General features: G+C 45.9%; 1 protein-coding gene across 12 annotated transcripts in view; it reads left to right on the forward strand.

The window, feature by feature from the left end:
* The window catches only part of RNF152 (ring finger protein 152), a 154,070-nt gene that overhangs the window by 109,316 nt on the left and 18,149 nt on the right, over positions 1-26,605 (forward strand). For 11 of the 12 annotated variants that reach the window (XM_033935011.1, XM_033935009.1, XM_033935017.1 and 8 more), the window contains one exon: positions 18,104-19,833. The exons of the other annotated variant lie outside the window; for it this stretch is intronic. In XM_033935011.1, coding sequence (XP_033790902.1) covers positions 18,300-18,911 — 612 coding nt within the window. In that variant the 5' untranslated portion in view covers positions 18,104-18,299 and the 3' untranslated portion in view covers positions 18,912-19,833. Of the gene's footprint in view, positions 1-18,103; positions 19,834-26,605 lie in introns of those variants that run through there. 12 annotated transcript variants of the gene reach the window in all.

Genomic DNA, 26,605 nt, shown 5'->3' on the forward strand with positions numbered 1-26,605 from the left:
TCGCCTCTTGTGCCAGGAAGCCCAGAAGATCTGGACTTGGGCCATAAATCACCATCTATTCCTGAAAGCTATCTACATTCAGGGAGAAAAGAATTCCTTAGCGGACAAGCTCAGCAGAATTCTCCAGCCTCACGAGTGGACACTCGATCCTTTCACTCTATAGTCCATCTTCGCTCAATGGGGCACTCCTCAGATAGACCTCTTTGCAGCTCCTCACAATCACCAGCTGCCCCTATTCTGCTCCAGACTCTACTCTCCTCACCGTCTTGCAGCGGATGCATTTCTCCTCGACTGGTCCAATCTGTTCCTGTACGCTTTCCCTCCTCTGCCTCTCATGTTGATAACCTTGTTCAAGCTCAAGAGGGAACGAGCCACCATGATTCTGATTGCTCCGAGGTGGCCCAGGCAACATTGGTTCTCCCTTCTACTTCAACTCAGTTCCAGGGAACCTTTTCTTCTTCCACTGTTTCCTTCTCTGCTTACACAGCATCAGGAGACCCTTCTACATCCCAACCTCCAGTCTCTGCACCTGATAGCTTGGTATCTCTCGGGCTGACTTCTCATGATACTCTTTTGTCTCAGCCCGTTCGTTCCATTCTAGATGCCTCCAGGAAACCAGCCACTCTGCAATGTTACCATCAGAAGTGGACAAGATTTTCTTCCTGGTGTCTTCTTCACCATCTTGATCCCACTTCCCTGGCAGTGGAGACATTGTTGGATTATTTGCTTTCTTTGTCTGACTCTGGCCTTAAGTCTTCTTACATCAGAGTCCATCTCAGTGCCATTGCTGCCTTTCATGAGCCGGTTCATGGAAAACTTCTCTCAGCTCATCCCCTGGTGTCCAGGTTCATGCGGGGTCTTTTCAATGTGAAACCACCTCTTAAAGCCCCTCCTGTTATCTGGGATCTCAATGTGGTTCTTTCCGCCTTAATGAAGCCTCCTTTTGAACCTTTGGCTACCACTCCTTTCAAGTTTCTCACTTGGAAGGTACTTTTCCTTTTTGCCCTTACCTCTGCCAGGAGGGTCAGTGAGCTACATGCACTAGTTGCAGATCCACCTTTTACGGTCTTTCATCATGACAAGGTGGTTCTGCGTACACATCCAAAGTTTCTCCCTAAGGTTGTCTCTGAGTTCCATCTCAACCAATCCATTGTTCTGCCTGTCTTCTTTCCGAAACCTCATTCTCATTCTGGGGAACAGGCTCTGCATACTTTGGATTGTAAGAGGGCTCTAGCTTACTATCTAGAGCGTACGAAACCCCACAGATCAATTCCCCAACTCTTTCTGTCCTTTGATCCGAATAAATTGGGACGTCCTATTTCTAAACGTACGTTGTCTAATTGGCTGGCAGCGTGCATTTCATTCTGTTATGCTCAGACCGGACTGACACTGGAAGGTTCTGTCACGGCCTATAGAGTCCGAGCGATGGCAGCATCTGTAGCTTTCCTCCGTTCCACTCCTATTGAGGAAATCTGCAAGGCTGCTACTTGGTCCTCAGTTCATACTTTTACATCTCATTATTGTCTGGATGCATTTTCCAGACGGGATGGACACTTCGGCCAATCTGTTTTGCAAAATTTGTTTTCCTAATGGCCAACCTTCCCTCCATCCCTCTTTTTGTTAGCTTGGAGGTCACCCATCAGTCAAGAATATGCTGCCTGCTTGTCCTGGGATAAAGCACAGTTACTTACCGTAACAGGTGTTATCCAGGGACAGCAGGCAGATATTCTTGCGTCCCTCCCACCTCCCCGGGTTGGCTTCTTAGCTGGCTTATCCTAACTGGGGACCGCGCGCCTCTGTCGGGCGGGAAGGCACTCGCGCGTGCGCGGTGCGGCCTACCAGAACTTTCCAAGTTCTTAGAGTGCAATCACTCTAAAATTGTCCGTACCGGGGCTCCGTCGGTGCCGTCACCCATCAGTCAAGAATATCTGCCTGCTGTCCCTGGATAACACCTGTTACGGTAAGTAACTGTGCTTTCCGCGCATTAAGGCCCTAACGCACCTTTGTAAAAGGAGTCCTTAAAGTTATTACCTTTATTTTCTTCAGTTTGAAAAGTTGACTCTCCCACTAAGTAGAGGTCTAAGAAAGGGTAAAAAAATACTTTTCTTTACTAGGGAGGTTTTGTTTCATCCTTTATTGTTTAATTGTGTTTCTTCCCAGATTTTGTGTAGCAAGATGTATTCTGATAATGTTATGTGAAAACTTTATAAATAAAGAATTAAAACAACAAAAAAAAATCTTTTATGTATATTCATTGTGGATATCCTGAAAACCTGACTGGCAAGGGGGTACTCCAGGAATGAGTTGAGAAATACTGCCCTAGTCTTTGTAATTTTTTATGGAGTTCTACTCCCTGTCATAAAGTACATTCTCCTGTCAGCTAGACCCTGGTCACTCCTGGACTCTTCTGTTCCTATATTGGACAGACTGATCATTCAGCCATGACCTCCCGGGTCTTTCCATTTCCTATCTCTTATAGTTTTTGATTAAGCCTAGTTGACTTAGGAAGAGCAGTGTCCCTAGCTGGTTATCTAGCCAACCATTAAGGATGCAATTTTACAGGCTGTGACTGAGTCCCCTTTTGGCTCTTTCTTACAGCCCCTCGTGCCTCACTGGACTCTTGTGGAGGAAAAAGGACTTTGGGCCCCTGGAAGCTGGCCTTTGAGCCTTCTCTCTAAAAAACTGATGAAAGAACCCCCTGAAATCCGACTTCCAGGAAGGACCAACCTTTATACATTTATGAAACGGACAGGATCAGTTTTGGAGCAGGGACCCAGAATGTTCCTCCAAATATGAAGGGGCACATTGTAGAGTCCTGCTACAAGCAGAAAATTAAATTCCTCATCAGGGTGTTCAATGAAAACTCTACATATAAGTCAAGCCAGAAGAATTTTCATAAAACCTTAAAAGAAATATATATTTCCCTAGCAACAGCAGCAGATGAATCCAGAGACCAATGGGATAGCACACATCTACCAGCAGGCGAAGATAGAGAAACTGATTAATAGGTGGTCCTATTGGCTGGCACTCCTCCAGTATCTCCAGTATTCTCTATCTCCCAGCAGGAAAAGGTCGCTATTTAACTAGCTCTTGAATTCTGGCTGTGACTGGAAATTTATTTTCTCCTGTTGAGGTTTCTATTCAGTGAGACTGCCATTCTGTTTTTCCTGTTGAGCTGGCAATGCTATTTCTCCTGTTGAGATTTTCTCTTCAGTGAGACAGGGGTGTCCGGCTGAACGGTGCCGGCTTTAGGGGTTACACCTGGGCCCCCCCCCCCCCAGGTCCCTGCCTCACCCTCCCTCCATTGCTAGAGGGTCTGACTGGGTCTCAATTTTTTTCTTCTTTCCCTTCTCTGTTATAAAGAAAATAAAAAAAAAAAGAGACCACAGTTGCTGCATTCTGCTCTGTTACTGCTGATCAACCAGCTTTAACTGGCTTCAACCGGCACTAACAACAAACTTGTGAGTATTTCTGTACTTTTTATTGTTGCTTGGACTTCAGGTTCTGTTTGGGAGTCTTAGTAATGTGGGTTCAGTCAACGTACGTTTAAGACATGGATATTTTATTGAGGCTAAGTTTTATGACTAGAAATCCGTGGAGGGAGCCGGGACTTCCCGCTCTTTGCATGCACACGCTTGGTTTCCTTGTTGGTTATAGCGCGGAAGTAGCGGTGCGATTTCATGCTCGCACTTGTTCTCATTGTTGGGTTTCAGTTCAGCAGTAGTAGTCCTGTTTATTCTGAGGTTCTCTTTCATCGGTGTTTGTCACGGCCATGTGCAGTTGATTGTGCAGGTGTCGGTTCATAACAACGCACATGATGGGACATGTTTTTTCCGGCGCTGTGGGCCGTTCTTCTGGTTATTCCCCGAGTCTGATTTAATTTCTATGCAAGCCGCGGCAGGGTAAATTTTGCAGGGCTTGAATCCGACTATGTTTCTAGGAGTGTTGATGCAGCGGCCATGTGTCAGCGAGAATCAGGCGTGCGTTTGGGTCTCCGGCGATGGCGGGAGAGCTGCAGCGTTCCGGTAGTTTGTTTCCAGCTGACTTTGGTCAGGGTATGCCGGGATTTCTCTCCTTTCCGGTTCAGACAAGTTGTATGTGTTTCACCAGCTTTGGGACAAGCTTGGGCAGGTTTATATGTCTATGTCTGTGTTCCTGCTGTACTCCCTTGAAGGAAACTGCTTGTTTAATCGGACTCTGGGGTTAACACTCAAGGGGTTTACCAGAGAGACTCTGACCTGTGCTAGGTCACCCAGTCTTAGTTTGTCTCTGGACTGGGGCGACATACGGCAACTCACGGCATGATGAGGTCAGCAGTAAGATATAGTGCCCTTTATTTCACACAGGTATCTCATTGTCTTTCTTGGGGTCCCTGCAGATTGAGCCTTTGTCTGTTGGTAACTGTCCTTATTTGGGCCTCTGTGCTGAGCTGCATGTGTCTAGTAGTGGCACAGGATATATATACCTAAAGGTAGTACAAACAGTTTCCAAGTTCGGGCTGTCTCTATGGGCATAATGACACTTCGCATCTTCCTGCGGCCAGGACTCTTTCTCTATTTCTGAGGGGGCCTGGACTTCAGATTTCCATGCTTATCACGCTGGTTTCTCCTGTCACTATTTTCTCCTGGCACATGCTAGACGGGCCCCCCGACCAGACAGGAAGGGCTGTACAGCTCCTTTTAACCAGGAGCCAGTTACCTATTCTATCAAACCCGCAGAGGATCACACGCTATGTGGCTGTTAGCCTCATCCCTGAAGCTCTCATTAGCGATGTGAGCTTTGTCTGATACCTGTTAGGATGCTGTTGTTTTCCACAGGGCAGTAGATACAGCTTCTTGATTGAGTCTAGTACATATTCACTTTAAAGGACATACATATTTCGCTCATGTTGCATTGAAGTACTGTTTTCATGGTTCCAGTATATTCCTCTTTACATTGTGAAACTTGATTTTTCCTAGGAGAATCTTCTTGCAGATTCTACAGTTCTCATCCTGCCGTTCTCTGACCTTCTGCACTTCATTCTGAGGGGATCTTGACTTCTTCCAATGACTCTTCAGGCTTTCTTGTGAGGGAGAAGACCCTATAATGTCAGGTCAGGGGGCTGTGAAGATTTTTCAGGATGCTTGCAACTTTGCATCCTCCTCAGGTTTCCAGTTTGTTCTTGGAGTCTCCATGTTATGTGTTTTCCTTTTCAGTGTTACTGGAAAGGCAGTTCTGGAAAGGCAGTTCCTCAGGGCAGTTCTTGTAGTTCTTCCGGAACTAAGGGATGTTGTTCCACTTACTGCATAGTGCCCAAGACGGGGGCATTGGGCAGGCTGGATCCCATTCTGCTGAATTAGTTTCTCAGGGTTACACATTTCTGCAGAAAAACTGGGAGAATATTTACATTTTCACTATGGACTCTGAATCGGCACTAGGTTTGCTTGCCTCTCTTTGAGCAGCGCTTTCGGTTTTGGCACATGCCATTTCACCTACCCAAGGCTTCAAGACCATTTTAGAAAATGTGGGCAGTGGTACCGTTTTGGTGCTACCAGGTGATTCACCTAATTTCTTCTTGACTGAGTGCTTGATTTGGACATCTTCCAGTCGGGCCATTTGACTGACACGAAAAGGGTGGTTCCTTTTCCTCAGTTCTTTGGACGTGAATCTTCAAATTTGCACAGTGCTCTTTTCTCCTGTACTGTTTATAGTTATATCGGGGAGATGTTTTTATTCATATAGGAGAGAAATGTGTTTCTTCCCAGAGACTAGGGCGATGGGTCACAGTCTCAGGTTTGCATTCTTCTTCGGTCGCCATGACCAAGAGTATGGGATTCTGTACAGGTTATAGGATCCATGTTGCTGACTCCACTGGGAACTTAAGCTTGATTTCCCATTATAATGCTACAGCAGTCGCTTTTGTTCCGGTGGTTCCCGGTATCTCAGGGCTCCAATTATTTGGTAGGCTCCTCATGCCTCGCTCTGTATGATTTGGTGGCTCAGCGAGATTTCTCTTTTCAAAGGCATGCCTCGGTCCGTGCTGGACTAGCTCATGGCCACCAAACATCCTGGGCTGTCGGGTTGGGGGGCCCAGTGCCTTCCATCATCGGTTCCAGGAGTCTGGTCTTAGGGGGCAACTCAGTACTTGTTCATTCTTCTTCTATTGAGCATGGTCAGGCTACCTTTCTGGAGCTTCAGACCATTTTTCCGGAATGCCGCTGAGGGTCCTTTCAGTCGGTATTATGATGGGGGTATTTCTCTACAGCTTGGGCAGTAGGTGATGTACTCAGTTGCCAGGTACAGTTGTTGTTCTATTTCAATGGGTGGACCCTCATCTTCCTTTTCTGTTGGCAGATCATTTTATGGGTCAGGAAAAGAGTTTGGATAGACTTTCTCTCTGCGAAATCTGAGCATGGCCCATTTATTGTATGTTAGAGTGTACAGCGCTGTGTACGCTCTAGAAAGTGTAAACGTTAGTAATAGTGAAATCTTCTACATCCTGGATATTGGGAATTTTGGCTCAGGCGTTCCAGCTCTTTTTATGGACGTGAGATCTCCTGGAACTAGACCTCATGGCCTCGTCTCACAATTCAATGCTTCCTAGCTTCTTCGGCGGGCACAGGGAGTGGGAGTTAGAGGGAATAGCAGCGTGGCTTCTTTCTCGCCTCTGGTTTCTCTTTTTCAGTGTTTTCCCCTGGCTGATGATGGCTTGGATTTGCCATCTCAAGCTCGCTTTCCGGGCACAGTATTTGTAGAATCTCTGGCTTGGCTGCGCCATCCTTGCTATGCGGATCTGATGAGTCTTTCGACAGCCAGACTAAGGAGTTTCCTGGTATCTCTGGATTTGCTCACCTAGGGTCCGATCAACATGGATATTCGTACTACTTTGGTATTACGACCTAGCTTTTGAGAAGTCATGACTGACGTGTAAGGGTTATGCGAAGCAGGTTGTTTCTTCTCTTATCCAGGCGCTACAAACGTCTTCACCTGTGGCTTCTGCTTCCTTTTGGAGGTTTTTCCTTTCTTGGATACTTCTCAACATTTGCACCCTTCCAGAGTTCCTTTTTGGCACAGGTGTATTGCCAGGGGCTTAGCGTTCAATTCCCTTCAGCTTCAAGTGCCTTTCTTAGCTTGTTACAAGGGCTAGGTATATTGCTCTTCGTTTCCTTCTCAGCTTCATGTAGTTCCGTTCCTACATGGAGTACGGTATATTCGTACACCTCTTAGAAAGCCCTGTCCGGAGTACAATCTTCAGGTACTTCTTCGAAGTTTGCCGAAGGCTTCATTTCCTCCTTGTGCCGTTGAACACGGGGTTTCTTGTGGCCATGGCTTCGGCTCTGCAGTTTTCCGAGTTGCAGGCCTTGTTCAGCGGAGATTCCTTTTTCTGATTTCCAAAATCTGGGGTATCAGTTCAGACGGTACCACAATTCTTTCTAAGGATGTGTCATCCTTTCTTTTATGACACGCTTACTTTTCCTTCCTTCTTCCTGGGAGGAGAAATGGGGAAGCCGTGCTTTTATTCACTGCATTTTTTTTGAAAGTGTGTAGCGTTCTCCGCAAGCAAGGTTTCTATTGACTTTTAGTTGTTTAGATCACCTTTTTGTATTCTTCAAGAGACACCTCAAACATTGATGGCAGGGAAGCGGTTGGCGAAAGAACTTCATGACCATTCCACCGGAGCACTGGCTACTTCTTGGACTTGGTCCAGAGGTTTTTTCCTTGGAGGAGTTTTGTCTCGCGGCTACTTGGTCTTCCGAGAGTGCTTTCTCTCTGCATTACTTGTTGGATGTGGGGGCGCATGCGGTAGATGCGTTTAGTGCTTCAGTTGTTGCGGAGGCGGCGTTTGCTTCCCACCCAGATTGAGGATTGCTTTGCTACATCCCATTGGTCTCTGGATTCATCTGCTGCTGTTGCTAGGGAAGGAAAAATTATGTTCTTACCTGTTAATTTTCTTTCCCTTAGACGCAGCAGATGAATCCAGAGCCCCACCCTTTCTGGATATTGTCTGTCGGTTTTTTCTTTTGCAACTTTCGAAGTTTGTTGTTATTGAGGGTTGTATTCTGTATTATTGCCTTTTGAGATTTGTTATGGGAAAGAAGTTTTTTACATGCTATGCCTATTGATGGTTACGGATGCTTGGGCAAGGAGCTATACTGGAGATACAGGAGGAGTGCCAGCCAATAGGACCACCTATTAATCAGTTTCTCTATCTCTGCCTGCTGGTAGATGTGTGCTATCCCATTGGTCTCTGGATTCATCTGCTGCGTCTAAGGGAAAGAAAATTAACAGGTAAGAACATAATTTTTCCATTTTTCCAAGAAAAGTATATTTAACTTATGATGAGTTGAACTGCCTCATATCTGAGTTGCATCTTTTCTCAGAAAAGAATATACAGTGTTCCCCCGCAAATTTGCGGTTCGCAAATGGTGGACTCACTCATTCGCAGTCTGCTCCAACTGCCTCTTCCTGTAGTAAAGTCGGGCTACACCAATCAGGAAGAGGCGGTTGGAGCAGACCGCGGGTGATTTTCTTCACCCATCGGCACTCCAGCTGCCCTCCCCTGCCTTTTGACAGGCGAAAAACCGTATTTGAGGTTTTTTTGAAATTCACGGGGGTTCCTAGAACAGAACCCCCGCGAATTTCAGGGAAGTACTGTAATCACAAATTGATTTGTTTTCTGTGAGAGATTTACTTGTATTGGCTCAGTGAGTCATGCAATGTTCACTGCTACCCAGTGACCAATTATTTTGTAGAAAAGTACCTAACAGTGGCATAGGAAGGGGGTGGGGGGTGATCTGCCCCAGGTGCCATATTGGTAGGGGTGCTGGCACCAGTCCTCCTCCCTACCCCACCCCCGCTCCTTCCCTGCCCCTCCCCAATACCATGTGCATACACGCCCCTTCCCTCGTACTTCTTTAATGTTGTGGCGTGAGCAGCAACCCCAACCTACTACTTGCACCAGTGTCAGTTCTTCCTCTGACATCACTTCCTGAACCCACACCTAGGAAGTGACATCAGAGGAAGAGTTGATGCTGGTACAAGCAGCGAGCTGGGGTTGCTGCTTGTGCTGGGAATGTTAAAGAGGTATGGGGGAAGGGAAGGGGCATGTGTGTGCGGCAGGACGGGGTGGGGAAGTTGAAGATGGGGGAGGGCAGGTGAGGGGCATCACCTCAGGCACTTCTCACCCTCGCTATGGCACTGGTACCTAATATAGGACATTTAGGTCCTCTTTTACTAAGATGCGATAAGCGATTAGCGCACGCTAATTGATTTAGCGTGTGCTAAACGCTAACAAGGGCATGGTAGTCTATGGATGCGTTAGCATTTAGCGTGCGCTAATTCGATTAGCACACGCTAATCGCTTAGCGCACCTTAGTAAAAGAGGGGGTTAAACTGAAATGAGAGAAGTTTTTAAAATTGCTGAGGGTTGGGCTTGTCATGGAGAAATCTGAAATACATATGCGTGTCACAGATAACTACCATGTCTTATGGCTTTACAGGTGGAGTAAGGCTCATAGAATTCTTTCCAACTGCTATGCATATAAATGCGTGTGTGTGTGTGTGTTGAGGGAAAGTTGGTATATGTGTGTGTGCTTTTATGTCTGTGATCAGGAGAGGAGATAAGAGGAAAAGGCCATTTGAAAGGTGCAATTCTTTAATCACAGTGTTACAGTAAAACTGCAGCTGCTGGGATTGCTTCTTCCATATACAGTGGTGCCTCACACAACGAACTTAATTAGTTCCAGGAGCAAGTTTGTTATGCGAAAAGTTCGTTATGTGAAACGCGTTTTCCCATAACAATACATGTTAAAAAAAATAATTCGTTCTGTAGCATAAAATATGCTAAGGTGACATAAAAAAAGATAAATTTTTGGTTACTATTTTTATTTAGATACATCTAAAAACATAATTGTTTTTTAAAACAACACACATTTTTTAAATTTAAAGACAGACTAAGTAGAGTCTAATTTTACAGTGAGAGAGGGCAGAGTCTCAGCGGCAAAAACTGGGACTTAACTGTTCATTTTTTTTTTTTTTTCTACCGTGTTTCCCCGATGATAAGGCAGGGCCATCAAATAAGACAGCCCCCCCTTTTTAGAAAAAAATGTAAAATAAGGCACCCCCCCGCAAATAAGCCACCCACCGATACCTGCGCTTACCTGAATCGGGTGGTACGGTGGGTGACTCCGTGTGGTCCCTTGCACCCCCGACACGATCGGGGCAAGAGGGAGCTCAAGCCCTCTTGCCCCCCCCGACTCCCCGACACGATCGGGGCAAGAGGGAGCTCAAGCCCTCTTGCCCCCCCGACTCCTCGACACGATCGGGGCAAAAGGGAGCTCAAGCCCTCTTGCCCCCCCGACTCCCCGACACGATCGGGGCAAAAGGGAGCCCAAGCCCTCTTGCCCCGCCGATTCCCCAACTCCCCGACAATATCGGGCCAGGAGGGAGCCCAAGTCCTCCTGGCCACGGCGACCCCCTAACCCCACCCTGCACTACATTACGGGCAGGAGGGATCCCAGGCCCTCCTGCCCTCGACGCAAACCCCCCCTCCCCCCAACGACCGCCCCCCCCAAGAACCTCCGACCGCCCCCCCAGCCGACCCGCGACCCCCCTGGCCGACCCCCACGACACCCCCAACCCCCTTCCCCGTACCTTTCTGTAGTTGGCCGGACAGACGGGAGCCAAACCCGCCTGTCCGGCAGGCAGCCAACGACGGAATGAGGCCGGATTGGCCCATCCGTCCCAAAGCTCCGCCTACTGGTGGGGCCTAAGGCGCCTGGGCCAATCAGAATAGGCCCGGGAGCCTTAGGTCCCTCCTGGGGGCAGGGCCTGAGGCACATGGGCCCAACCCGACCATGTGCCTCAGGCCCTGCCCCCAGGAGGGACCTAAGGCTCCCGGGCCTATTCTGATTGGCCCAGGCGCCTTAGGCCCCACCAGTAGGCGGAGCTTTGGGACGGATGGGCCAATCCGGCCTCATTCCGTCGTTGGCTGCCTGCCGGACAGGCGGGTTTGGCTCCCGTCTGTCCGGCCAACTACAGAAAGGTACGGGGAAGGGGGTCGTGGGGGTCGGCCAGGGGGGGCGCGGGTCGGCTGGGGGGGCGGTCGGAGGTTCTTGGGGGGGGGGCGGGCGTTGGGGGGAGGGGGGGTTTGCGTCGAGGGCAGGAGGGCCTGGGATCCCTCCTGCCCGTAATGTAGTGCAGGGTGAGGTTAGGGGGTCGCCGTGGCCAGGAGGACTTGGGCTCCCTCCTGGCCCGATATTGTCGGGGAGTTGGGGAATCGGCGGGGCAAGAGGGCTTGGGCTCCTTTTTGCCCCGATCGTGTCGGGGAGTCGGGGGGGCAAGAGGGAGCCAGGCGGAGAGAGGGCAGTTAAGCGCAGTGCCTGCGCGGAAGGATGCAGCTCGGGCGACTTCGTTGTGTGAAACGAAGTTCGTTGTAGGGAGCAAGACATAAAGTTCGTTGTGCGCAGCGTTCGCTGTGCGAGGCGTTCGTTATGCGAGGCACCACTGTATGTGTATTGTGGCATTTTTGGAGAGGGCTTGTTTATCTTCTGTCTCCCACCAGATGCAGAAACATCTTCCCGATCACTTCCTCCCATCATGTGAGTAGAGCTGCCTTCCAGAATATGAGAAATTACAGGACTAAGTGTGGAAGTTTTTAAATTCAGAAAAATGACCAAACGTTACTTATCATTCTACCTTCTGAACATTAAAATAACATTCTTCTGATTTATGCAAACAGCTAGACAGTTGTCATTTTTATCCTTCTGAGTCATGCGTAGAGAATGACAGGGGGACAAATTTTTTCCCCCGTCCCCACATGAACTCAATTTCACCGTCACGTCCCCATGAGTTTTGTCGCTGTCCCTGTCCCATTCCTGTAAGCTCTGCCTTAACTGCACAAGCCTCAGACACTTAAGATTTTAAAGTGTGTGAGGCGTGTGCAAATGAGGACAGAGCTTGCAGGAATGGGACAGGGACAGCGACAAAACTCGTGGGGACGTGACGGTGAAATTGAGTTCATGTGGGGACAGGAAAAAATTTGACCCCCCCCCCCTGTCATTCTCTAGCCCTGAGCACGTCTCACAGGGCTCTCTACCCCTAAATATGTGTACATAAAATATGTGCAAAGTTTGCCAAAGGCTTACTCTGCTAAAACTGACTCGAGTCAATTAAACCTCCAAGAGAAGGGCTCATAAACACTGTAACGCTGCTCAGAGACTTGTAACTCTAAAGAGAGGGAGGTAACCCTCTCTTGGAACAAGAGTTATTCTTTCAAATCATAGCATAGTATTTAGTAAAAACGAGTCCAACTCTTGAGGGTGTACAAAGCTTGAAAAATATATTCAATGCTTAGGTGGAGTAATTCACAAGATTTTTAAAAGTCCAAAATAATGATGATTGCATTCAGGAAATGCTAAAGATTGTACTTAGCTTATATGCACAACATGCAACTTTCCAGGGTCCCGACGTGGCCCCGTTTCGGCCACTGCTTCAGGAGACCCCGCCAACCGAAAGTAGATAGATTTTGTCAAAAATCACACTGAGTATAAGTGCTTCAACTGTAAGCGGTTCAAAAAATGAAAAGTTCCGCCCCACCTCGGTACGCCACTGATTGGGAGGCCGATTTTGGGGGTTTTAAAATTGTATATCGGGCAGCATTAGGCCTCGCTCTTACCTCAATCATTACAGGCGCTTCTATTTCTTGTGATGCGCTGAGCTCAGTCCCCCACCGACCTTCACCCCGCCCTTCCAGCACTCTGATTGGCCAGCGTTCTTTAAGAGGCGGGCCAGTCAGGAGGGGAAAAAAAGAGAAGGGAAGAAGGGAACCTGCTGTGCGATCGACTGGGGTCGCCTGAGCGAACGACCTGTCGATCGCGATCGACGCGTTGGGCACCCCTGGTTTACAGGTTACTCTAACCAGTGCCGTAGCGAGGGAGGTTGACATCCAGAATCGCCACACCATGCGCCCCCACTCCTCCCTGCTGCTTGGGTGTCTCCCCCCCCCCTCATTCTTACCCACTGCTTGAGAGCTCCGCTGCATACCTGTTTGCCGGCACAAGCAAAATCTTCCATCCACTGCTCACGTTGACTTCCTTCTGACAACACATCCTGTTCCAGAACCAGGAAGTGATGTTAGAAGGGAGCAGTCACTGGCACGAACAGCAAGTGGAAGATGCTTCTCGCGCCAGCAAACATTTAAAGAGGTTCGTGGGGAGGTGGAGAGCCCCCCCCCCCACTTAGATGGTGCCCGGGGTCCACCCACTTACTATGTCACTGCCTTTAACCAGAAGGATATGTCCAATGGTAGAGTTGTCTCTGTCTTTATGCTCAGTTTCCCAAATAATTTTTCTCATCCGCCATTAAACCAACCTCTGTAAAGCTGGATTAAATACTTCTAGTTTACAAACAGAGAGAGCTATCAAAACATTTATTTATTTATTTTTAGAGATGCAGCTATAGTGGCCCTGGTTTCATGTGTTGAGACAGAAATTTCTTATGAATAAACTCAGTCCAGATTAATCTCCACATTTACAGACTTCTGTCTACAATAGCATTTGTATAAAGTGCTGCTAGAAGTGAAACCAGAGTGAGTAAGGGATCTAGTATCTCATTCAAAAGACTTTAAAACACTTAAGGCTGTCCCATTCAGAAAATCATTCGAGGGTGGCTTGTGACAATTTTAACAAAGGGCCAAATTGTATGCACTTATGCCATTGAAACCTGTCAAATCGGACCCAAAATGGGAAATGCTCTTTGGCATATTTGACCTTGAATGGCTAAGGCAGGTTATGCTTCGGCCTCCTTCTCTGGCGATATTTATTTTTCTTTGCCAGAGTCCTGAAAGCATATTTATTCTTCCACTGGTTGGCATGGTCCATTACTGCTTGCATTATGATGCAATAGAACAAATATTGTGAGCTGCTTCTCCAAATAGGTATTGGCTGGCAGAAAGAGAGGTTGTCAACTTATATATACTTATTATTTTTAACAACACACATCTGTAGCAAGGGGGGAAGCAATGCCAATGCAGGCACACTGGACAGGTAAAAAGCTTCTTCCATTTCTGGTGTTGCTTTTTCTTATCATTGTATAATACCAGAATCAGTAATTGTATTCAAGTATTTATCGCCAGTAATATAACCACATACAAACAGCTTTTATTAGATTCTCCTTGATTAGTTAAAAACCAGAAGCAAAGGGGTCCTTTTACTAAAGTGTATTAAATTTTGCAATTACCACACTTTAGCACAAGAAATTAACGTGTGATAAATGCAAATTTAATGCAGCACCTGTTAAGAAGAGTGTCTATCATTTCTTTTGCAGGTCATACAATAAAAGGTCCATTAGCATGTGGTAGTACCCAGTTTGCAGTTAGCATGGATGCACTTAGCACTTCTGTTTAAGAGGTAATACGTGGACCTGTCCTATCTAAAAAATTGCCAGTAAGTGCACAGGAATGGAGGAGTGGCCTAGTGGTTAGAACTGCTGCCTCAGCACTCTGAGGTTGCAGGTTTGATCCTAGTACTGCTCCTTGTGACCCTGGACAAGTCACTTAACCCTCCGTTGTCCCAGGTACCATAGTCAGATTGTGAGTCTGCAGGGACAGATAGGGAAAATATTTAGAGTATCTGATTAGACTGTGAACTGCTCAGATGGCTGTGTTGATGGGTGGTATATCAAATAAGAAATAAAGTTAGAAATTTAATTGCTACCCGCTACCTGCAGTATGCTCTTCGGGCCATATTCTATAAACAGCATCCTGATTGTAGGCGGTGGTAGGCGTCCTACTGCTGTCTAACCAGCCAATCGGGATGCATGTTTTCTAAAAAAAAACCCAAAACAAAACCACAAACAAACTGAGGCAGGCCACATACACCGTAGGTGTCTGTCGCGGTTGAGGGAGACATGTAGGGACACTTAAGCTTACCCAGGGCTGAGCATGGTTTTGCCCAGAAGTGGCCTTAGGCCAGCTTAAGCAGCCCTAGGCGTCTGAAATGTAGGCCATTGAAATGCTGGCCTACATTTCAATTAGACATGGCCACTAAACTGATCGCAGCAAGGAAATCTCCCTGCCATGATCAGCTGATTGGCCGCAGCAGGGAGCCCTCGAACCCATGGGAGTGGCTTTAGGTATCTGGACAATTGGAGTCTTAGGCCACTCCCAGTGTATCCCAGAATGCACTGGGAAGGAAGCCTAAGACTCCAGTTGACCCAGGTGCCTAAAGCCCCTTTTAGGAGAGGGGCCTTGGGCACCTGGGCCAATCAAGGTCTTAGGCTCCTCCCCAGTGCATCCCAGGATGCACTGGGAAGGGGACGACCCACCATTTTGAAGAGGTGGGCCTGCCGGCTAGAGGGTGTAGACATCCCTCTGGCCGGCCTTACTATTAAAGGTACGGGGGGGTGTTCCGGGTGGGTTTTAGGGGGCTGGAGACTGGGTTTTGGTGGTCATGGATTCAGGGGGTGCCAGCAGGAGAAAGTGGGCATCCCTTCTGCCGAGGATTTTTTTGCGATGTGCAGCAGGAAGGAATGGGCATCTCTCCTGTGGACAGTTTGCGTGTGTGTTTGTGTGGGGGGTTCGGGGGATCCCTGCCGCTGCTGCTCAGTTGAACGCTGCAGGGAGATTCCCTTGCTGCAGACAACTCGGTGGCAACACGATTCTCTAAACGGTGTCTGTGACATGGACGCCGGTTAGAGAATCAGTGTGGTTAAGTGGGTTAGGTGTTTGTCCTTTAGGACAGACATGATTCTTTATAGGATGCCCGTGTGTAATTCTCAAAAGCCGCTTAGGTGGCTGCTCAGAGCGGGCGTTATATACAGAATCAGGCCCTTCATGACTATTCTCTGCTTATGCCCCACCTAATACAAAATGCCCTTAACATACATGCTAATTGCAAAAATAATGCAAAAGCTGCTACCATGTGTATCTGTGTAGTAGCAGCTAATGTGTGCTGATTTGTGAATTGAACCCTCAGATTCTGTATAGGTTGCCAAAGTTTAGCATGCATAGACTAATGAACTAAATTGGCAGAAATAATCAAGTATTGCTGTTAACCAATTGGTAGTAATAAAGAAATGCACACAGATCTGCCCTGTACCCTATTCTATAATACGAGCACCTAAATTTCCTAGTGTGCAACTCCAAAGGGGGTGTAGCCATAGAAGCATGGATGGGTCAGGGGTATTTCCAGAATTTCAGCATAGTTTTATAGAATACCTCCATTTTTGCGTCTAACTACTCTCGGTTGGGCATGAGCATTTATACCAGCCTTTAGCAGGCATAAATGTTTGCGCCCAGATTAGGCACAAAGGCCCTGATTCTATAAATGGTGCCTAACTCCTAGGTGCCATTGATCGCAATTGTCTAACATCTGCTGGGCACCATTTATGGAATCATGGCTAGAGACGCCTAAGCGGTCTTAAGCACCACTAGGCATTGAAACCTTAGGCACACTTCCATTTAGGCCAGGGTTTTTTGGCCTAAATGAGTGCGCCTAAGTTGGGCACTACCGGCGCTTAAGTCAAACCATGCCCCAAATCCTCCCTCGACCATGCCACAGTGTAGACGCCTACCTTGAAGTGGTAGGAACTAGTGCTGCCCGATTCAGAGAAAAATATTTTGATTCGATTCACCCTGTTGAATCGATTTTTCGATTCAATTCACTGTTAATGACACAGCTTTTTAAGTTTAAACATTTTATTTAACCAAGGCAATATCATATCAAAAATTCCCAGCTTCCATCCCCAGCCCCCAAGACTCACCAGCCCCCCTGCCGATTCTGAGCTTCCATCCCCAGCCCCCCTGCCGATTTCAGCTTCCATCCCCAGCCCCCAAGACTCACCAGCAACCCCCTGCCGATTCTGAGCACCCCCTGCCGATTCTCAGCCCTCCCTGCCGGTTCAGTTACTTACTCAACTGGATGTGGAATCGCGGGGAAGAGAGGAGAAATGCGGAGACAGCCAAAAAATACCCTTTGCTTCCGACTGGTCCGGTGCACGAGGTCTGCTCCCTCCCCCTCGACGCTCCCACGTCCTTTCGTTTCTTCTGATGTAACTTCTGGTTTTGCAAAACCGTTAGTTACATTAGATGGGAACGAGTCTGGCGGCCGGCAGTGAAAAAAGAATGAACTTTAATCGTGATGAATCGGTAAGTCCGTTTTTTTTTTTTTTACAAAAACGAACCGATTCGAATTGTGAATCGGGCAGCACTAGTAGGCACCTACTCAGCTAGGCACCTACCAGCTAATTCATTTTTTATCATTGTTTTTTAATTGTTTTGTAAAGGCACTTTCAATTAACGGTGCCAATTAAGCCAATTTAGAAGATTAATTTAAGCGCCTGGATCAGCTAGGCATGTTGGTCTAGGCACCTTAACATCTTTTATAGAATCTGGTCTAAAACGCATGCTAAGCTAGTATTCTGTAAGGGCTTTTTCATGCTGAGCACTCTTTTGAGAATATTAGCTTAGCACAAATCATCCTAGCACCTGACTCTGGGTGCCATTTATTGAATTTCCCTCCAAGTGCCTAACGCACTGTAGTTTTAGAGGGCTCCAAAGAAGGGAATACCATCAGAGACAAAGAGAACAGGAGCCCTCTGTATTTCCACATTAAACAAATAGGGGAGTGTTCAAAGCAGCCATTTAAAGACAGAGGAGGCTTACCGCTAAGAATCTGAAGGAATTTTGCCCAGGACTGATGCCTCTGCCTGCATCAAAATTTCTTTAGTAGGTCAGGCAGTTTATGTATGGGGTCTAGGATATGACTAACTGCAGCATAATAGCAGATGCAGTGAAGCTCAAGATTTACGGTCCTTTCATTTCTTTCCTGAAGGCTAGATTTGTACTAAAGCAGTTGAAGATTCAGTTCAACTTTTATTCCTTCTTTCACGGTTTTGTGGTCTGAAACTGGGGCCAGGGGAGAAGGACAGTCTGATGTGAAAAGTCTAAAAATATTACGCCTGGAAAACTCTTTGCTTTAAATTGTGTGCTGCTAGCTCCGTTTTTACTGGACTTGGCATTAAATTTGTCTGAAGTTCATTTTTGATTAAAAGATCATATTTTGTTTTCCTTTATTTTCATCGACTCCTAGAATTCATTTATTTCATTTTTTTTTTCTTTTTACAGATACTGAAAGCACAGAGTCAGATGCCTGCTTGCAGACATCCTAGCCATTCTCCAACATTGGACTCAAGGAGAGAAGGAATAGCAATTAAAGAAAGGCACTCTGAGCTGGAAGTGTGGACTTCTCATTGACCCCCAACCCGGTTCAGCAGCAAGGTTCTATAAGGAAGTGGTTCTGTGTGTATGAATTAAGGTTACAATGGAGACTCTTTCCCAGGACTCTCTGCTGGAATGTCAAATTTGTTTCAATTATTATAGCCCTCGGCGAAGGCCTAAGTTGTTGGACTGCAATCATACCTGCTGCTCTGTCTGCCTTCAGCAGATGAGAGCCAGCCATAAGGATCTGAGGTGTCCGTGGTGCCGAGGTGTCACAAAATTGCCACCGGGATTTTCCGTGTCTCAGCTCCCCGATGACCCAGACATTGTTGGTGTCGTTGCAATTCCTCATACTTCAGAAAACACCCCCGTGTTCATCAAACTTCCCAGTAGCGGATGCTATATGCTTCCCCTCTCTGTCTCAAAGGAGAGAGCACTGTTACCGGGAGACATCGGTTGCCGCCTCTTACCGGGCGGCCAGCAAAAATCCTTTACTGTGGTGACCGTGCCAGTGGAGCAACAGCCTTTGGATGGTGGGATCCCCCAGGAAGTAGGAGACGAGGAGCACGACAGGAGGGGTGTTGTCAAAAGCTCCACCTGGTCAGGGGTGTGCACGGTCATTTTGGTGGCCTGCGTCTTGGTCTTCCTATTGGGCATCGTCCTCCACAACATGTCGTGCATTTCCAAGCGCTTCACTGTGATTTCCTGCGGCTGATGTCTTGACGAAATACTTCTATGTGCCAGCTAAAGGCTGCAAACATGATGATGATTGAGTTGGAAAGGAAGAGATGCAGCACAGTATATTAAAAAAATAATAATCTAGAGCACCTGGCAGGAGTCAGCAGCTTGTTAGCACTGAGCAAGTAAAGGAGTGTAGTGTGCGCTATTAGCAGGGTAACCTTGTAAAGTCATTTGTAATAGGTATCTCTAATGGTAAGAGAATTGAAGGAGATCGCATGTATCACCTAGTCCTGTGTCAAATGAGCTGTATTTTAAAGGGTTATCATATTTTCAAATGAAGAGATTCTTGTTAATTGGTGCTCTTACACTGGTTGGTAAAACATGATTTGTAAACTCAGTAGGGTAAAATCAAAACTATGTACAGGTAGATTCTCTCTCTCTCTCTCTCACACACACACACATACTCACTCACACACCACACCACACCACACAGACACACTCTAGACTTTTTACAGTCCCCTATTCTTTTAAAAATAAGAGAAACATTTGTAAATTTCCATCCAGCTGACATTGTTGTTTTTAAAGTACTGTACTATGAAATTGTACGTAGAAAAAAAAGAGAACATCAGAACATAGGTTTTGGAAGTGATACGTTACACGTCCATGCGTGATATGTCTTTGTCTTGTGTTCCCTTTTAATTTCACCTCGGAAAGTGGTGACTTTTTTTTTTTGGTCTTTGGTGTCATAAAATCGGGTGAAATGGGGAAGGAGCATGTGGATTGGCAGAGAGAACTAATTCAGCTTTAGCCATTTCACAAAATAGTCAGTAAGAATCTTCATATTCTGCAGTACATATGTTTGGCCTTGGGGCTCAAAATGTTCTTAGTTTGTTGATTCTGAAAGCTGGTTCCTTTCTAGGGCTTGCTGAGGGGACATGCTGCGGTAGTGTTACATGGAAAGCTTCAGTTAGTAAAGTCAGTAGGATCTGTTTCTTCAGAACCTGGCTTCTTTTGGGGTTGGGGTGGGGGGGCAGAGGTGATTTTGGTTTTCAAACCACATTATTGCTCAGTTTAAATTAGGGGATAATGTGCCATTTTCTCTCTCTCTATTAATTTGAGCAGCTGATGATTACATAAAATGAAAAAAGCAAAAATTCTTAGCAGAATCTTGGTTTATAGCTAATTCAAAGAATACAAATTATATTTAGTAAATATGACCCTCTTGCACACCAAAAACATTTACAATTGGTTCACCTAAACACCAGCTTGGGTGTTTGAACAGGAACCTGCACATCTTTTTTCTTCCTAAGGCGTCAGCGTTTCACTTCCTGTAATACCACCCGTTTCCATTTGTAACTAGAAACCTGCAGAACATGAAAACAGTGACTCTTGAGTCATACTGCATCAGATGACACGTGGATTGCGCAAGGGGTATATGCAGTGCTTGCAAAGGACTGTTTCGCAAGAGTGTAATCTACCTTATCGCCAGCTTGGGTAATGTCATCTACTTAGGAAGGTGACAAGAACCGGCAGTTCAGAGCTAGGGCAATTTCAGATTTCATCTGAGCCTCTTCATTGGATCTTAAGCACACATCAGACTGAAGGGTAATGAGCTACGTACAATTGCATTCCCTGAATCAGAGCAGCATGGCACCTACCTTCATGTATTAGCTTTAAAATTGTGCCTTGCCATTACAAGGTATCCATCCCGCGATAGCAATTGGCATGGTTTGGAAGATATTTGTAAATGCATATACATTCACGTATATGGTGAGATAATGGGTTTTCACAGTATTATATTAATGGCTTAGGTATCATTTAGCACAACCATATACTTTACTATGTAATGCAATCCATTGTTTTGTTAATAACGATTTCCTGCTGTGTTATATTTCTTCATTCAGCCTGGCTCTCCATGTTATAGTGAGACAAATCGATGCACTTTTATTATTTTGATTTCAATGGGTACCAGTGGATTGATTTATTTTACTCCATCAAAAATTACAAAGACTAGGGGACATTCTTTGAAGTTACAGGGAAATACTTTTAAAAACAATAGGGGAAAATATATAATTTTTTTTCACTCAGAGAATAGTAAAGTTCTGGAATGCATTGCCAGAGAACATGGTAAGACCTGTTAATCTAGCTGGTTTTAAAGGGAAAGGGATTCGGACACAATACTGCTTTTGTAGTTTTTACAACCATGTTCAAAGTGGTTTACATACAGGTACTTCAAGCATTTTCCCTATCGTTCCTGGAGGATTAAGTGATTTGCCCAGGGTCACAGGGAGCAGTGTGGGGTTTGAACCCACAATCTCAGGGTGCTGAGGCTGTAGCTCTAACCACTACACCACACTATTCTCCTTGAACAAGTTACTGGAGAAAAAGTCCATAGTCTGCTATTGAGACAGACATGGAGGAAGCCACTGCTTGCTCTGGGATTGGTAACATGGAATGTTGCTACTATTTGGGTTTTTGCCAGGTACCTTTGACCTGGATTGACCACCGTGAAGATGGGATGGAACTAGATGGGACCATTGGTCTGTCCCAGTAAGGCTATTCTTATGTTCTTCTTTTTCTTCTGTTTTGCTCTCCCAAAGTTACATGGACTGTAACCTTTATATGAAAGCAGATCATTATGAGGGCGTTATCTCGCTGGTTAAGTGTTCACATGTTGATTGCAGATTAAGTTGATGACTTGCCATCTAGGTTAACCAATTTCGTTACAGGTATTTTCAGTAAATACTGCAAGTGGTGTAGCCGGTAAGCAGCCAGGCAAGTGGTTCAAATTGCTTTATGTATGTAGAATAACTGTACTATTTAGTAGTGGTTCATTTTCAACTTTTTAGGGCAAAAAGTACTACCTTTTGGTTCACCTTCTAATATGCAAAAGTCTGAATTATTATTATTATTGTTATTAACAAATGTGTTCAAGAGAGATCTAGCAACTAAGGTTACCATATAGATCCAGAAAAAGGAGGATTTATTGAGACATCCGGGTTTTACTTCCATCAAAATGGAAGTAAAACCCGGATGTCCCAATCCATCCTCCTTTTTCTGAAGCCATATGGTAACCCTGCTCTTAACTGCTGAGACATGGTTTTGTACAGCTTTCATCCTGACTGGGCTAGAATGTAAGGTTCTGTTACTGAATGTCTGCCAGCTTTACTTGAGATAGTAATACAATTCTTCTATATAGGAGAGATGATTTTGCAGGGAAATGCGTGAAGGCTGGGTATTAGTTAAGGAATGTGACCCTGCATGGTGAGGTTATTTTAATTCCCATTGCCTTCAGAAGGCTTTCTGTTGATTTGCTGAGCAGCAGAGTGGTCTTCCTCTTATGACTGTCATTTTTTTATCCTCTTGTTTTTTTTTGGTTTTTTTTTTACTTTTTGAAGCATTATCCCGCGAGGAATACTGTCATGATTTTGCTTCGCTATACGGTTTTATCTCTCACAAATGACAGGTGTCTTGGTGCTTAGAGATATTTGGTGTTTCATGCATCTCAGTAGGAAATATGAAGGCTTGATATGAATATGCTGCACAGTGTATGCGAACAGAAGGGCCAGACCCGGCCAGCTGTTCCTTTCCCATCCCCCATCTCCTCTTCAGAAGAATAAACTATGTCACACAATTCAAAATAATGGGATGACATTCTTGAACTCCAGCTTAAAGCCTTTGCACTCCAAACTGAAGGATCTTTCGTGGGCATTGTAGAAAGAGCAACGATTGCTTGAGTAAATGTATGCCCCGCCCTCACTCCGCCCACAATCTACCCAATTGTACACTCACCTGTAGTCTTCACACTGTAAGTTGTGTTTGTATTAACAGAACTGTGCAGAGGCGCAATCTGGCATGTACACGCATATGTGCGTACATATGCAGTATGTTAATAATCTGTACACATATAACTGGAATGTAAATGTTAGTGCAAATTCTGTAGAATTACTCCCTAAGAGGCCTACTTATTAAGCTGCCCTTAGGCTCTGTAGTTACAGTGTGGTAATTGGCAATATTAATTCCTGGTAACTACGGAATCTCTGCATTGACTGTTGGGGGGCATTACCCACTTCTTCGCATACGGTTAACAGTCATGAAGCAAGTAGGTACACATCCTGAAAGTGGCAGCGGGTGCTTCGCTTCATCTGCTGTGTTAAATGTTAACTTGTGCTAATGATCTCCACAAGGAATAGTCTGCCCATGTCCTGCCCTCTTCCGTGCTAGCTATCTAACCTCAGGAATACGTGGAGCACGTACCGGCATCCACTTGCAACCAAATAACACACAACACAAATAACTGGTGCGACAAAGGCTACAGCTTTATTAGAAACCAGAAGAATTCAACTTTAATTTTCAATAATTGAACAAATCAATTATTTTACCCTTTTTCGGTCCAATATAACATACGCAATAAAACACATCAGTACTTTAAGCCATCCCGAATTCCTGTAGTGATGCCGCACATTTACTAAATGACTTTTACAAATCTTCCCTGTTAACGGTGGGTACTTGTACTTTTAAAATTTCTAGTTAACTGGCCATGCTATCTTGTTGAAACAAAAACGACATGGAGACTTAACAGATTTATTGAGACAAGCTTTTGAGGACAAGAGTCATCATGTCTCTGATGAAGTGGACTCTTTTGCTTATGACTTTGCAAATCTGTTAATTTGTCAAGGTGCCATGCTACATAAATTTTCAAGAAGAATAGAGCACTTCTTTGAGGATGACCCCCCCCCTCCACCCCATATAGCCCAAGCACTGAAGGATTCGACTATTTCTGCACAGGGAAGCCAGTCTGAATCCAAGAAACTTGTACAGTATGGAAAGCATGTGAATTCAGTTTGGTTTTAGTTTAGTTACGTTATAATCTGCCTATATCTAAAGTAAGCACATAAAAACATGCACAAGCTATAAACAAGTATCGTGACACAACCAAATGTTAAAACACATAATTCACATAATACAATATGTAAGTAATATTCCATCTACATCAGAGGTGTCCAACCCACAGCCCATGTGCCACATGCAGCCCCGTGAAGTATTTTGTGCTGCCCTGCTCGTGCTCGAGGGCAATGCACTGTTTTCCTCTGCCGACCCTGGGTGTTTACCGTCTTGCCGGCACTCTCCTCCATCTTGCTGTAGCATTTGCTCAAAGCCGCGGGCAGCGGATCCTATGTGCCTCTTGCGGCTGACCCGGAAATGTTCCCTCTGACGTCGCAACGTCAGAGGGAACGCTTCCAGATCAGCCACAGGACGCGCGTGGAAGCCGCTGCCTGCAGCTTTGCGCGAACGCTACAGCAAGTTGGAGGAGGGAACAGGCAAGACGGTAAACACTCGTGGCACAGAAGGGAGGGAAGGAGAAGGGTGTGTTGGGACTTGAGAGGGAGGCGCTGCCCGCTGCTTTCAGCAAAAAATGACTAGCAGTGAGGAGGGAGCCGGCCTGAAGGTAAGATATTTGAGTAAGCGATTAATCAAATAATAATAATACTTAATAATAATAAACACCTGGGGCACAGAAGAGAGAAGGGTGTGAAACTTGAGAAGACTTGAGAGGGAGGGAGCACAAACTTGGGAAAAATGATGGAAAAAAGGAGGGAGGGAGGGGCATGAACTTATGACACAAAATGAAGGGAAAGATAGAGGGGAGCATGAGCCATAAGATGGAAGAATGGAGGGAGTGAGGAAAAGAGATGCAGAGGTGAGGGAGATAATAGGGAGAATTGGATGTCTGAGAGAGGGAAAGAGATGGTGCAATTGGGGAGATAAAGAAAGAGAAGAACTTGGGCAGAGAGAGTAGGGATGGAGACAGAGAGAGAATTATTAGGCATGGTGGTGGGAGAGGAGTGAGGTAGAAATGCATGGGCGCAGAGAGAAGGGGGAGAACATGCTGGGCCGAGGAAGTCTCCTGGACTTTTTTTTTTTTTTTTGGGGGGGGGAGGGTATTAAAAGAAGTGCCAGATTGGGCGTGAGCAGAGCTTATGGGACCAGAAACAGAGGACAGAGAGAGAGAGAAGGTGGGCAATGGTCTGAAGGGAGAGAAGTTGGACCTGGGGTGAAGTGGAGGAATAGGGAAAGCGATACTTGAAGGGAGAACTGTTGGGAAGAGAAAGATAGAAATGGTGGACCTGGGGAATGAGGGAGGCAGGGGGAGAGATGGGATGGGGCAGTTGGGAAGAGAAAAGGAGAGAAGTTGGATCTGGGGATGAGAGGGAGGGAGAAATGTTAGGCCTCTGGTTGGAAGGCAGAGAGATGAAGCATCTCTCATTTTTTCCTCCATTTTATTGTTCAGCATCAAGGGGGGAGGGAAGAAGAAAAACAGAAAAGAGGGAGCAAAATGTTGAACCATGGAAGGGCAGGAGGGAAGAAAGCTGGGATAAGATGATGCTAAGGGTTGGAAAGAAAGGGACAGGGAGTTATAGCCTGACCAGTGGAGAGAGGGAGGGGGATTCTGAAAGTGGTGAGCCATGTGGATGAGGTCAAAAGGGAGATGACAAGATGAGTGAGAGAGCAGCGAGTATAGTGGTAGAAATGCGGTAATGGGGAGTAGATAGAAAGGAATAGGAGGCTGGGAAAGGAGTGAGATGGGAAATGGGAGAGCTAGAGACTGAGAGAAGATGGAGAATTGAGAGGTAGCTGAACAATTAAGAAGAAGAATGAGAAAGGAAGGCAAGATTTGAGTGGGAAAGGAGGGAAATGGGAGAGCTAGGGACTGAGAGAAGATGGAAAATTGAGAGGTAGCTGAACATTTAAAAAGAAGAAGGGTGAGAAAGAAGACAAGATTTGAGTGGACAGAGGCAGAAAAGAAAAAGTTAAGGAAGCTGAAAGGGAAAAATCAATACATTGGAGACAGGCATAAGAAGGAAATGGAACAAGAGAAGAGGAGAACAAAATGGACAGCAGACATTGGAAAGAGAATTAGTTGAATATAGAGAAAAAGCAGAAAGAGAAACTGGGACCAAGATGATGGAAAAACATCCAGACAATAAGGTAGAAAAAATTGTTTTATTTTGAATTTATTAACTGGAATATGTTAGCTTTGGGATATGTGCATCACAATTATTTTTGTATTCAGTGGCGTAGTCATATACAGCTGATTTGGGGGAAGGACTGAAGCCCAAAATTAGTGGATGGGCACCAAAGTTTCTACCTGCCTGAGTGCAATTTATACATACTTGAGCTAGTGAGGATTTCCAAGCCCTGCCAACTGAAGACATCTTCCTCCAGTCTGACAACTCAAAATCTCCAAGCTTTGCAGCCAATGGCAATATTCTCTAGCTGCCCCTGCTTTCATGCATGTATGAAAGCCAAAGGAGGGGCAGGGAGGGAGGAAGGAAGGCAGAAGCTCTGCAATATTGCTGCCAGCTGCAGAACTTGGGAAGTTGGAGGAGGAGGAGGTGGCTGTTAGTTGGTGAGGCTTGGGGATCCCTACTAGCTACAGCAGGGGAGGCCCACAAAAGCAGTAATATTTATCCTGATTAAATGATCCTCCACGTGCACTGCTGACAGCTGATTCAGCATCCCCGCTCTGAAGAGGCTCACCGTAGCTGTAATAGAAGTGAATGGGAGAACTAGGAGCGCGCATCCCTGCTCATTAGAATGGGGATGCAGAAGCCTGTGGCTGCTCCCACTGTCAGCAGTGCACATGGAGGATCACTCAGTCAGGGTAAGTATTACTGCTTTTTTGGGTTCCTCTCCACAGTGTCCCTTTAATGAAGGTTTATTATT

The sequence above is a fragment of the Geotrypetes seraphini genome, chromosome 2, assembly GCF_902459505.1.
Source record: "Geotrypetes seraphini chromosome 2, aGeoSer1.1, whole genome shotgun sequence".
In the NCBI taxonomy this organism is placed as follows: Eukaryota; Metazoa; Chordata; class Amphibia; order Gymnophiona; family Dermophiidae; genus Geotrypetes; species Geotrypetes seraphini.